At 40.1% G+C, this 16,864-nt stretch overlaps 1 protein-coding gene across 1 annotated transcript in view; it reads left to right on the forward strand.

Moving 5' to 3' along the window:
* Positions 1–10,555, forward strand: part of LOC104412034 (nuclear receptor subfamily 4 group A member 3-like) — a 22,831-nt gene extending 12,276 nt beyond the window's left edge. The window contains 1 exon segment of the mRNA XM_010022627.1: positions 8,368–10,555. Coding sequence (XP_010020929.1) covers positions 8,368–8,630 — 263 coding nt within the window. The 3' untranslated portion in view covers positions 8,631–10,555.
* Positions 10,556–16,864: the final 6,309 nt, after the last annotated feature.

A 16,864-nucleotide genomic window follows, 5' to 3' on the forward strand; every position in this document is an offset into this window, starting at 1 on the left:
GTTTTGGGTTCAGAGCTTGGTGACACACTTCCTTTCTGCCTTTTGGTGAAGGGTTAGGGTAAACGTGTGACTCTGTTTTTTAAGAAAAGTATTTTCTTAAATAGTTTATGTTCATTTCTCCTACAGTTGAAAATGGTACTTAAAGGTCCAGATTCTTGTTTCTTTGATACAATGCCTAAGTCCAGAATAACTCATTGCAGTTGCTTTGTTCAGTATGAATAATTTTCAAAATGAGTGATACGTTAAAGTGAGAAAGAGCATTGCCAGCTTATTTTTTACTCCTATATATAAACATCCACTGACATGTGTTCATGCATACTTACATATATGCAATATAAATACAGATATATATGTGTATGTATATGCAAACCTATATGCATATATAATATGTATGTGTATGCATTTAGATATCCATAAATCAAGAACAGTTGCTGTGTCTCTCCATGTATATTTACAAACAGGCATATATGCTCACATATATGTAGCACATATCCCTGAGTTAGATTGTTTATTATATATTAGAAATGTCTGGTTTAGATAGACACAGATAGCTTGTTCTTGATTATCTTCCTGGAGACTGAGAAGATGGGGGTCAGTGAGCAGGATCCACAGTGAGCTGTCTAAGTGAATGCAGAACAAGCTATTGTATATGAAGAAACGTTATTCTCCTTACAACCCCCCGCCCTGTTTTAACATGATAATCCTTTGTTCAGTTAGACACTGGTTTCTTGCCCTTACATGAAGAGTCAAAGCTGTCCTGTGCCTGGCTCAGGTTACCCTAAGATATTTGATAGAAATAGCTTTTAACTAGTAACACCCCACATTTCTTGCTTTCCTTGATAATAACCCTTTCAGGAGTTGGCTATATTGTGCTGGTCTTCCCAAGTTTCTAATCAAATGGAAGTAACTGTTGCCTTTAAAAGGAGCCCATTTCTGTCCATAAAAGCTTGAAGGTTTTCTGATTTTGTCAAGCTTTTCTTGATTTTTTCACCTGTATGAGATAGTGCTTGAAATTAATGTAATTTTCTGCCTATTCTTTTATTTCATGAGGCCGGTATATCTCTGCTGATTTGCGCTCTTAAGGACAGAGTGTACTTTCAGGCCATCTAAATTAGACTGAAGCTCCTGTGCCTAGTGATTTATATTCACAGGTTTCAGATCTCCAAGAGCAGCTAGCTAGCTTAGGGGCTTAGCCAGAAATTTGCTCACCTGAAAATGGATGCTATTTTATAATGATGAACAGTATAAAAAAACCCTCAACAACCTGAAAGACAAAATCGGTTAATTATGGCACAAAATGCTGCTGGACAGAGTTCTTTGGCTACCTCCTCAGTGACAGTATATTGAAGTATATTCAGGAAAGCCTTGAGATTTGCCTCTGTTGTGGCATCCCATGAGAAGTGGCTTGTCTTCTCCCTACAGTTTGAGTATAACAAGCCATCTGCTGGTTTTCAGCAAGTCCCAGTAAAAGAGTAAAAAATAATAAACATGAATTTTGGAAACTTAAATCTGTTGATCATTTTAAGCATTGTTCTGAGGCCTGGTTAGGTGGGTGGGTTAAGTGCCATTCTTTATCTCTGGTGAAGGTACTTTTCCCTCCTGTAGTGGACTGTTGAAGGCAATGGGTAGTTAGCAAACCCTGATTCAAGCCTTTTTTGTGAGCCAGAGCATGAGAGAGAGACCTTTACCAGGAACATAGGGTATCTGACTATTGAGTCACTGTCTTTTGTGCTGAGGCCATTCGACATATTTCATGGGCTGCAGAATAGCTGTTGTGTATGATGATCTGGGGACAAGCTGGTGCTCAGAGGGACACCTAAGGCCCAGTTGCTGGTCTGATTCCAACAGAAAGGAAATCTGACCATGAACCTCCTATGTCCCAGATGGATAGCTATGTCATTGGGCTGCAAGATAGGAAGGAGCAGGAAAGTTCTGTTTATGTCTAGTTGTTCAGTTTTATTAGCAACACTGCAAAACCAAAATGCTGGCTTGAGCAAGATTTTCCTTCTTACTGCACGAATCGCTCCAGTTCTATTTTGTATTAGTCAACTTTTCATGACTTGATGGTTCAACCACAAAAGAAAAAAGACAACGACCCTGTGTTCTATAATAGTCATTGCTTGTTTCAATACTGCACAGCATCTTAGGTAGCGCCAACTGTCCCTCCAGGGAAAGAAATATGCTTCTGGGAGTAATGACCTGCTTGTTCTTCTCGATTTCTTGAGTGCTGTCCATACCCCAAACAAAGATGTGCTCTTAGAAAAAAATCCCTCATGTATACTGGTCATTAGCAGTGTTACTGAAAGAGAAAAGTAGGAGAAGTTGCTACGCTCTTTTGCATGTTCTCTCTCTGTCCTGCAAGGGTGTCAGTGAGAACTAACATCTCTCTCTGAGTGAAGGAAGAGGGAATGAATGTAAAAATTGGCATTGGAGACCAAAGACATTCCACTGTTCCCAGTGTCCCAAGGTGCTGAAGGCTGTTCTCTCATTTAGGCATGTCAAAACAGCTCCCCATTCACAGCCCGAGTAGTTCCAGTGCCCTTTAACTAAGCTGCTGACTTGTTTGGAGCAGCAAAGCTCCATGTCCTATCTCAACCACAGCTGCAGGTCACAGCATAGGATGTGTGGTTACAGGCATATATGACCATTCACTCTGTTTAGTAATTTCGAAGAGGATGACAGGAGACCTAGTATCATAATACTTGCTAATTCACTGCTTGCTTTGAGTAAAACTAAAGTATGCACAACATAAAATTTTGTGATATTTTGTGATATTTTGCATCATATAATCCACTAGAAAGTTCATATATTTGTGCATTTTATGTTTATTTTATGCTTTCTGGGAATTTGCAGTATGTTGCCTAGAAGGAAAAGCATCATGTTGGATTGCTGCTGAATTTTCAAATCCTTTCAGATAGGACATAGCTTGAAAGAGCACCCAGAATGAAAGAAATGAAGTCTGGTTTATTGTGGGTGACTTGCAGTCAGTTAAAACTCTGCATTGCCCCAATACATCTTTTTTCTTTAAAGTACTCCTTTAGGATCTTCCTCTCTCTGTCTCTCTTCTCTTTTCTTACTTCCTTCAGCTGGTTAAGAAGGGCTGGACACAACTTCCTTCAGAGCACATCAGCAGCACTCTAAGCATCAGCCAAATGAAAGTAGTTAGGGAAAAACACATGACACTTACCCCACATCCCTGTGAAAGCAAGAAATGTGTTCTATCCTGTTCTTTTTCTTTTGGTTTACTTATTCTGTTGGGATGTAGAATATAATGAGGTAAAGAAAATGCTGGTCATCTTAGGACAAGGTCTGTCCTTAGATCCACATGGATGATTTCTGTCAGTTTGGTGTGCTGGATGGATCACAAGTGTTCCCGCACAACCACTCCATGCTGGATTGAATAGTGTTGATGATGATACTTTGCAGAGTAGGCTAGATATTAGCTCGGCCTATTCTTGCAAATGCTTCCTTAACTTCCCAAATGACCATTCATAATGATCTGGTTTACAGTTTTTCTAACAGTGTGTAAATATGAAGACCGAGAGTCCAATGCAGATCATCTCAAGGGCACACTCTAATTTAGCCTCACATTTCTGCCTTCTCTAAAACTGCTAGTGTTTTCTTTCTCTCTCTTGTTGATTTGCTTTTCCTCTCGGCCTCTTCCTTTCTCTATCCACATCAAAATATTATTGTTTTGCCCACTTGACAGTCTCAGTGGGATGCTGCTGAGCACAGAGCATTCAAACCCTCATTCAGCCAAAGTCTTTCAGCATATGTTTTATTTTAAATGTGTTACAGCCCAGCCCAGAACCACTGTATATATTGGGCTTATTCACACTCTTAATGCTTTGTTAGACTGGCACCAGAACATTGAAGAATATTGTGAGGTTTCAATTAATTATGAGTTTGTGTTTGTCTTCCTGCTGTTGGGCTTTCTGTTCCAGTTTACAAACACAATTTTTAGCACCATCAGTCATACCAAGAAAAAGTAATGAGTCCTGTCTGGGTAAAACGGTCCTGGCTGCTGCAGTTCCCTTCTGAACATGAATTCGTTCAACTTCCCTGCGGAAGGGAGGCTCACCTACTCTTCAGCTGCAGATATCCTTCAGTCCTGTTTCCAGGATCCTCCAGAGTGGGTGCTTCGTGTGCTGGGTCTACATACAAGCAGGTGGCAGACTGGAGGAGTGTAGGAGAGCCAGATATAAAAAAAAAACCCAAACCACCCTCCAGATTGCATTGTCTGCCTTCCCCCTGCCACTTTGCTGAGGGAAATACTGTCAGCACCAAAGCGAAGCACTCACTCCTCCTTCTCCACTCCTACCCTTTTGCTGAGGCAAGAACTCTTTCCTTCTACAGCAACCAGTAGTCTCTGGGTTACACTGTGGTTTTCTTAAAGGAGGGAGCAATCTAATGGTGTCCTGTGTGGTCATTCAGCTCATCTGACTTTTAAGTACCTTGCACAGCTGATACAGGGCACTTCCAGAAGATGATTCATCCACTTAAAATTGTAACCATCTTCTAAAAATGCCCATCCTTCCACTGATGTTAGAAGGAGCTCAAGAAGTCTGTGCTCCTAGCTATGGCACCCTTGTGAAGTGCCTGAGAGTGATGCAGGATGAACAGGGGCCAGATTGCAGCAGGAAAAGAGACTGCTGGATCTGATGAGTTGCAATCTTGCTGTGTAACAGAGTGTGCATGAGACAACCAGAAAGACAACTGATCCTTGTGTTTATTTGAGTTATAGAAGAGGAAGAGGATTGTGAAGAGGGAAGAGAAAATCAGATACCTGTATTGAAACTGAGACAATCAAGATGCCTATTTTAAGTCTGCAGTGTAAAACTGTTGCATTTCTGATCTGGCTGACACCCTAGAATGAATTAAGGCTAAAACTGACCCACTCTGACACAGAGCACAGAGGATCTTTGAGGTACTCAGGGTCTTTGAAGTACTTGTGCTCTTTGTGAGGTGTTTCTCATAAAGGTAGCACTCTGTCTGCCTAGCCTTGCATAATCTGCCCTGTGTCAGAGATTAGGGAAAGAAGGAGTAGCACTGCTGGCACTGGGTTTTCCTGCTCTTTTGCTTTCTTCCTATCAAGTTTTTGCTGATCAGCATAATTATAGCACAGAACTGCATTGAGGTTCCTGGGAAAGGGAAAAAGGTGTAAAAAACTTGCTGCATTCAGTTTGGCAGGATGAGCTGCTAAGTTTGCAGAGCTTTAGAGGCAAGACTCCTGATGAATCATTTTGACAGGCTTATGGAGAGCATCTTTGCCACAAATCACCATTTTTCTTGCAAAAATCAATGTTATCCTAAAACACAAAGCTGTGAAATTCTATGTTCACTTTACCCATGCCTTTTTAATTATCATTGTAAGAAAGTCTAAATACAATAATATTTACACACCTCCTCAATCAGTTAGAGAAAATCTATCCATTTTGACCAGCCATCCTTGACATAAATCTTGGCCTTATCATTCCCATGTGGATATGAACATCCTGTGGAAGAAGGTGAATAATTAGAGGCAATCAGCTCCAGCACCAGTGCACACTGACCACAGGTACCTCATGCTGCTCCCCTGAGCTGAGTAAGGTTAAGTAGGCTGTGGGTCTTTCTTTGTGCAAATGGAACTGGCCATGTGGTAAAGGCAAGAAAATGTGCTTCCTGCTATTTGAATCCCATTAAATTTAAATCTTTGAGTAAATTAGAGCCAGGACTCCCCAAGTCTACTTAAGAGAGGAACTGTTTCTTATACAAGTACATTCCCCAGAAACTTGTTGGATGCTAACACCAGAGACTGCATTGACAGTGCCAAGGCATGCAGTGCCCTTTAGTAGCTGAAGGGCATCTGTGTAGATGGCTTTGATTTTCTACGGGTGGGTCCGCAAGGGATGCCTTAGGGATGGGAGACTGGAACCCCCTGAGGCCATTCCAGTCATAAGGAATTACCTTTGTAGAGATTTGCAAGTAGCAAAGGCCATTGCACAGTGATTCATGCATGAGAGAACAGTTTGGTTTTTCAGAGACTTCTTTAATATCGTAGAACCAGAGAGTGGCTTAAGGATGGAGTATCTCTTAATTCTGAATTTTGTTATGTAAAGTAAGGCTACTACTATTATGGTCTTTGCACATATTGTGTTTCGCATTGGCATGTTTCATGGCTAGCCACTATAGATACGGCTTGTTCATGAAACTTTCTGAACTTGTCAGTGTGAGACAAAGACTGTTTAGTTCTGGCTGGAAATGTTAACAGTGTTTCTGTATGCTCCAGAGCCGGAGATAATTTTCTCTCTGCAGCAAAGTACACAGGCACTGGTTTAAAAATGTGCTCTGCTAATTTGTAGTCAGATTTTGGATCCATTCTAGTATTTCAGCTCCCTAGACCTATAAAGGTATCTTCATTTACACAGCCAGGAAACAACCTCAAAACAGATTAAAAGACGGGAAGTCTTTTAATGTCCTGCAGATTCTCTCAGTAGGCTAGTGGTAAAGAAAAAAAAACAAATCCTACAGCTTTTCAAACCTGTATAAAATATTTATTTGCCAAGATTTTTAATGGCAGAATCTGCCTAAGTATTTACTCTCAGTGACCTGCATAGTTAAGGCTTACATAATTACACTACACGCCATTTACTGGAAAGGCTTTAAATATTCATTGACTCCTTGTGTTTTAATGTAAACAAGGCACTTAGAATACCTAGTGTTTTTAATTCCTGCAAGGTGAAAAAGATGTCTGAAGCGGATGTTACTGCTTGGATGAGTGTTTCTCTGAAGCAACAGGGCAGATTGATGGTGCTTAAATGATAGAGCTTCTGGCCAGAGATGTACATGCCTGCACATCTCTGATTCTGACCCCAAACCAGTATGCTTCAGGAGCAAGCTTTGCCTAAGTAAATAAAGTTGAAAGAAGTGTAAAATGGGCGAATATCAGTGGAAAAGCAGACCTTCACATTTCTGACTGCCTTCATTGAACCCCCTCATGTTTTATTGGTTTGTCACAAACATGTCACCAAAGCAGGTTGTAAGGGAAGGCAGTGAGGAGTTTATATACACACGTTTGGGCAAGGCACCACTGTGCCTTCTGCAGACATTACTCCTGCTTCTGGAAATAAAGGGAACTGAAGTCTTTTCATTGTTCATTCGGGGATGGACAGAGAAAGTACCTATTGCTCGCTTCGGGGGAGTGGGTACAATACGGCCTGTGGCTGCCACAAGATGGGAGAGAAGGCCATGGAGGGCAGGCAACTTCAAATGCATCAAACACGAGAACTGCCACAATTACTCCTCGCCTGCTGTTGTCACTGTTTTTATACATCTAGTTGATTAAAATTAATTAAACCTGCATTTTCTTAGACAGCCTTTACTGGTATAATTTTATTTCATATGTAAATTATTATGACTTTGCTATGAAGCCAGTTCCTACTTAAGTCTGAATTTGAAAGTCGAAGTCAAATCAAAGCATCACAAAATTAATTGAGATTATTGTTATATGAAATGTTATATTGATTTATCTACTTAATCTGGATAGCAAACAACACAAAATTCTTTCCACATGTACCGGTAAAGAGCCAGCTTTGAATGAAGCACAAATCTGATTCATCCTACTTATGCTTAAAGAATCATTGTAGCATTTTAAAATGATACTTTAAGGGGGACAAACCTCAGCTACCTTTCCTTTAAGGAATTCTGACTTATTTTTGTGATGGGTAGCACTGCAGCCTTTTCACTTTCAGCATTGCTCACTCAAAACAAAATAGTTAACTTCCAGGCTTCTTTTATCTTAGACCTTTTAAAGATGAATAAACTAAAAAGCAATGCCTGATCAAAATAACAAAGGGTGGTAAGGTGCCTTTAGTTTCTTATAAGAGTGTCTGCAAATTCCTGGTGGAATTCTAGGCTGGGCACTGATGGAGCTGGCTAAGGATATCGATCGCCACTTGAATTCACTGAATAAATAATGGTTGCCATAGTTATTGAGCATTCACAACTGGTGGGGAAGCACGGAAATCTCCAAAACACCTCCTGTGATAGTTTTGCTGGAAAATCACCCAATTAATTCTGTCTCATATCATGAAAATAATGCAAGATACACAGGATGCTTGGACTGCTTGTGCTAGAATTTAAATTGTGTTTGAGTATCTCTGCCACCTATTTTAGCAGCTGCAGAGAAAATGGCACTTGCAGTCTCTTATTTCATGTGGCAGAAAGATTAAAGGACATCATGTAACCCCAACTGTTCTGAGAAATATTATACTTTCAAAGCACTTTTTGCTTTGAGTACCAGAGTATAGATTTGGGTTACACCAAAGAAAATGAGTTCTCTCAATTTTTGGTAGGGATGCTGATGTGTTTTTCCCTCTCGCTTTGCAGAACGACATGGATTAAAAGAACCAAAGAAAGTGGAAGAGCTATGCAACAAGATCACAAGCAGTTTGAAAGATCACTTAACTTTCAGTTGCCAAAACAAAGGACAACCGCTCGAGTCCGCAGAGCCGAAGGTACTGGGTGTTCTGGCTGACTTGCGTTCTCTCTGCACACTGGGACTGCAGCGCATCTTTTACCTGAAACTGGAAGATTTGGTGCCAGCTCCTTCCATTATCGACAGGCTGTTTCTGGACACCTTACCCTTCTGAGTCTAACCACCCTCCGGAAAGGCAAATGCCCACCAGAGCAGGCAAACAGATCATGACTTACAGCTAACATTTCTGCCCTCACTTAACAGAAAAGCAGCTCCGAGTCTAAAATGAGGTCTTTTCTGGCGCTTTGTCCTTACAACCTGAGGCCTGAAACTTACTGGCTTACTGTTTTGGGGTTGTGTTCTCTGTTTTCTTTTGTGTGATTTGGGTTTTTTAAATGGCTAATATGGCACTTTTGGACAATGCTATCCCAGCAGCAGTAAAAGGTTAACATGACTGTTTTAAATCTGTTGTTTAACACCTCATGGTGTATGAGGAGTAAAATTGTAGAAGCTGTGTTTGAAAACAAGAACAGCGAATAGTTGTTTGCCAGGGTAGTATGTGTTTTGTGAGAATACCTTTAGCATACTTCCTGCATCAAGGGCACATACATCAGCACAATCGAAACAAGAATTCACTTTTTTAGCAAAGTACATTCAATTGAACATTTCATACAAATCAAATATAGCAAAATGACAATGGCTGTTAGCTCCCATGTTCAAGTGCAATTTTTTAAAGTGCTGTCTTACTAAGTCTCATTTATTAACTAATTTATTTTACTATCAAAACAAACGGAAGAAATCAAGTGAGAAAATTACATGCACTAACTTACCTGACAGAGTTTTCCAAACTTGATTCCATGTAGCGCGACTTATTGACAAATGTATGTGGAAGACACGGGAGCAATTGTGGCTCAGTTGTTCCTTAGCTAAGGAAATCCGAGTAAGTAGTGATTGGAGCATACAGGGTCAGCATCAGGGATAGTTCAGTTTTAGACTTCTAACACAAGTGACTAGTTAGTAAACAGACAGAAGATGGTTTTCAAGAACAAGCAAGTCTTGTAAAATAGTATGAATGTAAGTGCTAGGAAGGATATAGTGGGCTGCGTTTAAACATTCCGTGTTCGTACTCCTTTTTGTATGTTTATACTGTTGATGCCATATTAATATGAAATAATTTGTTGCATAGTGTCTTTATTTGTATAAATGTTTGTATGCATGGTATATTGTAATGGCTTTGCCTGTATTTATTGCAATGACTGCCAGCTCATGGGAGCCCTGTTACACATGATAACTAAATGGGGTGTTCACTGACTCAGATACACCAGTTGGACAACTATATACATATATATAATGTGTATATATATATATGTATATACCTATATTTGTGTGCGTGTGTGTGTGTGCGCGTGTCTTTTTATTAACCATTTGTATATAAAATATCTGTCCAATCACAAGCAGAGTTATTTTACAGTTTATTTGCAGTGACTTCTAAGGCAGTACTGTTTAGCACTTTGATATTAAAATCTTGCTCATGTTTTGCTAAATTCAAATACTATTTAAAAAGTTTAGTTCTAAAAACCTTTATATGCACTGTATTAAGTCGAAATTTTGTTGGTCATTTTGCTAAGGAAATTTTTGAATGTCAACCTGATGTCACTGTATCTTTTGTTAGCTTTAAACATTCTAGCTTTTGTCTTTTTTTAAACTATGCTGTTTATATGGAAATTAAATTATACAATCAAACAGATGCCAAATGAATTGCCTAATTGCTGCAAAGGATAACCCAGATATCGAGTCACTGTATGGTTTTCAAATAGTAATCTGGTATTTTATCACTTACTATGTTTGGATGTGCTTTTATGAAAAAAATTATTCTTATATCAAGATTTATAGTAGTGTCGATAGGGAAACAGACTTCTAATCACTATAGTTAATATTTCCGGTTTACCTGCAGATAATATTTGGAAAAGTATTGCTTTTTGTATTGACTTTTAAGCTTATGTGCAAACATAATAGCATAATTAAATATCAGAGAAGCTAATGTTTCTTGTAGGTTGCTGTAACAAGCCTGACCAGCAAGACAAATATATTTTGACTGAATTTGCTTTTGTATATACTAAATATATATATATATACATATATATACACACACTCACACACATGTGCGCATACAAAAACATACCGACACAAAATCCAGAAGTATGTTTACTTTTGTCTCCTTGTGTAAGACACAAGGTCCCTTGAGAAATGACTTTTATCTAGGGACAAATCCTGCCAGGTGCTGAGCACCAGCCAGATGAGGGCTCGCAGGCGCTACTTGCAAGTGGGCCCTTTCTCAAAGAATTTTCAGGCAAATCAGCATAGTACAGTAAAATTGCTTATTTTGTTGAGCAAGGTTTATTTATTAAGTGGGATGTGAGTGGGAGGTAGCAGGTCCAGAGCCCCATGTGAGATTTCACGTAGCCGGTGTCCTCCAGTCTTCCATAACTAGTCTTAACTGTGATACTCTCCCAAGTCATGTCACCCGTGGAATTGTTCTTCATGTCCACTTCTTCAATACACAGATTCATCCTAGAGTATAACCAGCGACAGGTCACAGTGGTAAAGGAAAGAGTTAATGCAGAATAAATCTACTTCTTTTCTTAGAGCTCTCTCAGTGTGAACATGCCTTTGTCTAGGCAGAATTCAGGAATATATCAGGTGTTAAGGGAGAGTGCCTTGCTTTTATTTCAGACAACAGTGTTTCAAGAGTTTCTTCACTCCGCTGACCGCAGTACTTTTTTCCTTTTCCTTTTTTCTTTCTTTTCTTCTTTTTTTCTTTTTTTTTTTTTTTTTGTGGTGTTAACCTGTGGGTTGAAAGAAATGCTCTTGTACATATACAATGTAAATTAAAATTATTAAATTGAATAACATTTTTTCAGAGGCCCCATGTGTGTTGAATAAGTATGCTTAATTCTGTTAAAATCTGATGTGAATTTTTTATCATTTATAAAACATTAAAAAAAATTGTCTACTTGAGTCTTGAAAGTGAAAAATTGGTGAAGCATGCTTAAGAACACTGGCAATTTAATGGCTAGTCTTTTGATTAAAGCAGCTTTTATACAAATACAATAAGACCCTGCAGTATCTGGTTATGCAATCTCTGTTAGATACTGAGAGCTGGACCATGGTCACCCCAGAGGCTGAGCTACATATGGACCAGAGGACCAGAGCAGGGGGACTACCTGCCCCTCACTGTGCTTTCACTCCATGCTAGGAAGGGATTGTAATTAACTCACAGATGATAAGGGAGGGAGGGGATGGCTATAGGGCTCATGGTCCCATAGCACTGATGTCTGGCTAGAAAGAGGACAAAGCTCTGATCCCATCTTTTGCCCCTTTGTGTCAGTAAATGCTGGTAAGACATCACTCCAGCAGGCACCTGCAGCATTCTCTTTAAATGTGCATCCAATTGCTTTCCTTACTGTGCCTTTGCTTTGCAGGAGGGATCGCTTATCCCCTGCCAGACAAAACTGTTTGGCTACAAATGCTTTTTCAACAAATGCAGTTTTGAGAGGCATCTGCCACTATTCTGAGTATGGCCACAAGTACTGATGGCTATTACATACCTCTGCGAGAGCTGTTCGGCGGGAGCTGCTCCGCTGGAGATTACATCAAATGATGTGCTGTGGTGGGCTGCAGGATCGGCAGCTCCTTCTTTGGAAATGTGACGAAACAAAAGGCTGCTCAAACCCTTCCAAATTATTTGTTGCTCTTTTTTTTCATGCCTTATTTTTTAAAGTAAACTACGAATCTTGAAATTGTTAAAGATCATGGCAATGAGTTCTGCATAATAGTCCCCTGTTAGGCAAAACATGCAGATCTTGTGATCAACCCACACCAGGTTCTGAATCTTCACCCTACAAGACAAAGCTTATCCTCACTAAACTCACAAGTATCTTAACTTGCAATTACTTCAGGGGCCAAAAGTTGTGTCCTTAGACATGAGAACAGGACTGTGTCCTGATCTAGATCACCTGCTCTTGTGTCCTTATGTGTGCCTTATGTACTTATACTCCTAAACCACATCAGTGGCAGAGTCCTCGCAAAGTGGTGTGATATCTGATGATGGACTCTGACAGTGGGAGGCTGGGCTGAGTTAGGAGTATGATAGTGTGTTCTTCTAGTAGGACCATCCTTGGATGGGATACTGGCACCAAGACATCCTGAAATGAGCAAATTTAACTAGAGGTGAGTGAAATATTTTTCTACATCTTCCTTACTTTTCACATTCAGGTTCATTTGTCCAATACACAAAGCTAACATTTCAGTTGCGTTGCAGAGAGAAGGGGGAGAGAGAGAGAGGTTTAATTGTATAAAATTAAGCATGGCTTTGTCAAAAATTGGCAACTCCCTCTATGGACACTACGAAACATGTCTTTTGATTAATTATTTGTATTATAGCAACACCTAGAGGCCACAACAGAGATCAGGACCCCATTTTGCTAGCTACCCTAACTAGCTCCTCCAGTACCCACCCACCCAGGAGAAGCTCCAGTCCAAATAGACAAAATAAAAAGAAAGAGGAGCAACACGGGGGAAAAAAGGAGCAGAGTGCCATGCCCAAGGGTGTACAGCATTTCAGTCACAGAGTTAGGGGTACAATTTTTTGTTTACTAAGCTAGTGTCCAGTGAATGCTCTTATTTCATTTTCCTTTTCATTCCCTGGGCAATTTATGCTGCCACTGTATAAAATTTTATGAAATAACAATAAAAGCCTTGAACATGTCAAACTAACCCATGCATTCAAACTGATCCTGTTTACTCTGTATACATAAATCATCCACGAGACTATTCAAAATCCTGGTCAGTCATATGTTCGGAACTGTGCTGCAATACAGGATTTACAGAAGAGATATTTAGCTGTTCTTTATGAAATGAATGAAAGTGACCATTAGGAATACTGTGAGATATGGATTAAACAATAATTACTAATGGATGAAAAGGATTAACTTTTAAAAATTACAAACTATTGATGCAGTAATTGAATAAATGGAGAGTCAGTTAATCAAAATCTTAGCAGCAGGTGACATATTTGAGAACTGTATTCCAGACTCGTGTTTGTGAGAATTACCAATACAGCGATTTGTCAAATAAAAGAAAAAGAAACTTGTTTACCGTATGGAAACACTTTTAGCAATTTTTTGTCTGCTTTCTTTTTAAACATTAGATGCCTTTACTTTTATATCCATAATATGGAATGTTTTGGCTGCATTTGGTTACAGAAGAAGTTTGAATACATGAAGTTGTGACATGGCTGTGAAAGTTGCGTGAGACCAAGATGGTAAATGCTCCATCCCTGGCAGTGTTCAAGGCCAGGTTGGACAGAACCTTGGGCAACACGGTCTCGTGTGAGGTGTCCTTGGTCACGGCAGGGAGTTGGAACTAGATGATCTTAGGGTCCTGTCCTTTCCAACCCTAACTATACTATGATTCTGTGATTCTGACCTGAAATGAAAACAGGGACTTTCTTTAAAGAGAAGGGGGGGATTCCAGCTGTAAATAGGTATGTGGCAAGATACATATGTATGTATAATGGAACTACTTACTGTCCAGTACAGTATTCTGAAGTCATACGAGAGAGAAGACCACACGAAAAAAAATGCCATTTTCCCCTATTGTTTAATATTTTCATAGAATCATGGATCATGTGTTGGAAAAGACCTGTAAGATCATCAGCTCTAGCTGTTAACATAGCACTGCCAAGTCCACCACTAAACCATGTCCCTAAATGCCACATCTATGCGTCTTAAATGCATGGTGACTTAACTGCTTCCCTGGGCAGCCTGTTCCAGTGGTTGACAACCCTTTCGGTGAAGTTTTTCCTCATACCCAACCTAAACCTCCCCTGGCGCAGCTTGAAGTCATTTCCTCTCATCCTATCACTTGTTACTTGGCAGAAGAGACCAACACCCGCTTCACTACAACCTCTTTTCAGGTAGTTGCAGAGAGCAACAAGGTCCCCCCTGACCCTCCTTTTCTCCAGAGTAAACAAGCCCAGTTCCCTCAGCCGTTCCTCATCAGACTTGTGCTCCAGACCCTTCTCCAGCTTTGTTGCTCTTTGTTCAACATGCTCCAGCACCTCAATGTCTTTCTTGTAGCGAAGGGCCCAGCACTGAACACAGTATTTGAGGTGCAGCCTCACCAGTGCCCAGTACAAAGGGATGATCACTGCCCTGGCCCTGCTGGCCAAACTATTTCCGATACAGGCCAGGATGCTGTTGGCCGCCTTGGCTGCCTGGGCACAAGCTGGCTCATGGTAAAATTTTATCTCAAATACATAAATAAATAAATAAATAAATAAGCAAAGTGACATTTAAAGACAGACATGTATTTAAGTAGTTGAAATATCTCAAATAACCCAAGTTCTTTAACCTGCTAAGTAGTGCATTAAAAAACTCTCTCCACAATAACTTCCACTGTGGTCTGTGATTAAGCACTACTGTGGAGTGAAAGTGAATTACTGAGATCGCTTGATACTGGGGGAAATTTCAAACGTAGCAGATAGAAAACAGAAATTAATTTACCTTCATGGGGTCTTATTATTTATCTTGCTGTGTTTCCTAATTAATTGACGATATTGATGTTTACACAGGGATTTGCTCCTTTCCAACTTCGCTTGATCCTGTGAAGAAGTCAGAATGCTGCATTTGTAGTATCACATTTATTGCTATGGCAACAGTCAGGGATTTCACAAACACTAATTAGGGTTGGCAACTTGGAATATTTTCAGTATGGCCCCATATAATTTTCCCTCTTTTATCCATTTCTCATGATACCTTACTTTAAGGATTGACTTCTTCAGTATGGATACAGGTTTTTCCCCATGTCCTCAGGATTCACTTAATACCTTCTCTGGTTTACAACCACCTTTCTACACCTCCGCACACACCCGGTTAAGAAGTAACTGCAGTCATACCTGCATTTGTGTTAAGCTCCATTTCTCACACTTCAAATTAATCCAAGTTTCAGTACAACCAGCTGGTTTCTACGCGAGCATGTGCAAAAGTAGTAAGGAAATGTACAGAGGCTTAGCTGCATCTTCCCAGGAAAGCTACTTTTAAAGGTAGATGCTAAATCTTGCTCAAGGCAGAGTACAAGCCTTCTGTTCGTGGAAGCTTAACGTCCAAAGATCATGTAAAATATCTTAATTCAAGCATATCAAAAGCATTTATAGACATTTAATTTAATGTGTAATAACACAGAGAGCTGAGCCCATGTGAACCTCATGAAGTTCAACAAGGCCAAGTGCAAGGACTTGCACCTGAGTCAGGGCTGAGTGATGAGTCTGTTCTGCCCCTCTACTCTACCATCATGAGAACCCACCTGTAGTACTGCATTCAGCTTTGGGGCCCCTGTCATAAATAGGAGTGGACCTTTTTAAGCGTCCAGAGGAGGGCCACAAAGATGATCAGAGAGCTGGAGCACCTCCCCGATGAGGAGAGGCTGAGAGGGTTGGGGTTGTTGAACCTAGAGAAGGCTCTGGGGAAAACCTTTTTGTGGCCTTCCTGTATTTTAAGGGGCTTACAGAAAACATGAGAAGGAGCCTTTATCAGGAAGTGTAGTGATAGGACATGGGGTAATGGTTTTAAACTGAAAGAGACTGATTAAACATTAAATGAAGTTCTTTACTGGAAGGGTGGTGAGACACTGCAACAGGATGCCCAGAGAAGCTGTTGCTGCCCCATCCCTGACAGTGTTCAAGGCCAAGCTGGTCTAGTGGAAGGTTCCCTGCCCCTGGCAGGCAGTTGGATGAGATGATCTTCAAAAGTCCCTTCCAACCCAAACCATTCTATGATGCCATGATTCTATACTAATCATGTATTACAGTTATCCAATTGAGTTAGTGCACTAGTTTACCCGGAAGCCTTAGCAAACCCCATGTTGGCAGTGAATTTTTGAGCCTCTCTGAAAGCAAAATGCATTAACTTGTTAACAAAGAGAGAAAGCACATTTATGATGGCATCAGCAAGAGGGGAGGTTTTCCCTTATTGGTCATGCTCAGGGTAAGAAAGAGACGTGTCTACTGAGTGAAGTAAAAGATTCCCATTCTGGGGCTCACTTCAGAACAAGTCCCAGCCGGCTGTCAAACCACCCACCCAGTAACAAAGTTATTCAAATAAAAACAAGCAGAGAAAATATGCCCTTGTTTGGAAAAGAAGACAACAAATGAGACTGGTTAGCATACATTTACACTCTACACCACTGTAAATGTCTAGAAAAGAAGAGAAAAATAATGGAACCACCTGGACCATCTTCATTAGGTTACAGGTGAAATCATATCTTATGTTTCTAATTTAGAAGGGATTATGTTCATTATTAACAGAAAACTAGTACTTTAATAATAAAATCTGAGCCTGATCACCATCT

The sequence above is a fragment of the Nestor notabilis genome, unplaced genomic scaffold (assembly GCF_000696875.1).
Source record: "Nestor notabilis isolate BGI_N333 unplaced genomic scaffold, ASM69687v1 scaffold4829, whole genome shotgun sequence".
Classification (NCBI taxonomy): domain Eukaryota; kingdom Metazoa; phylum Chordata; class Aves; order Psittaciformes; family Psittacidae; genus Nestor; species Nestor notabilis.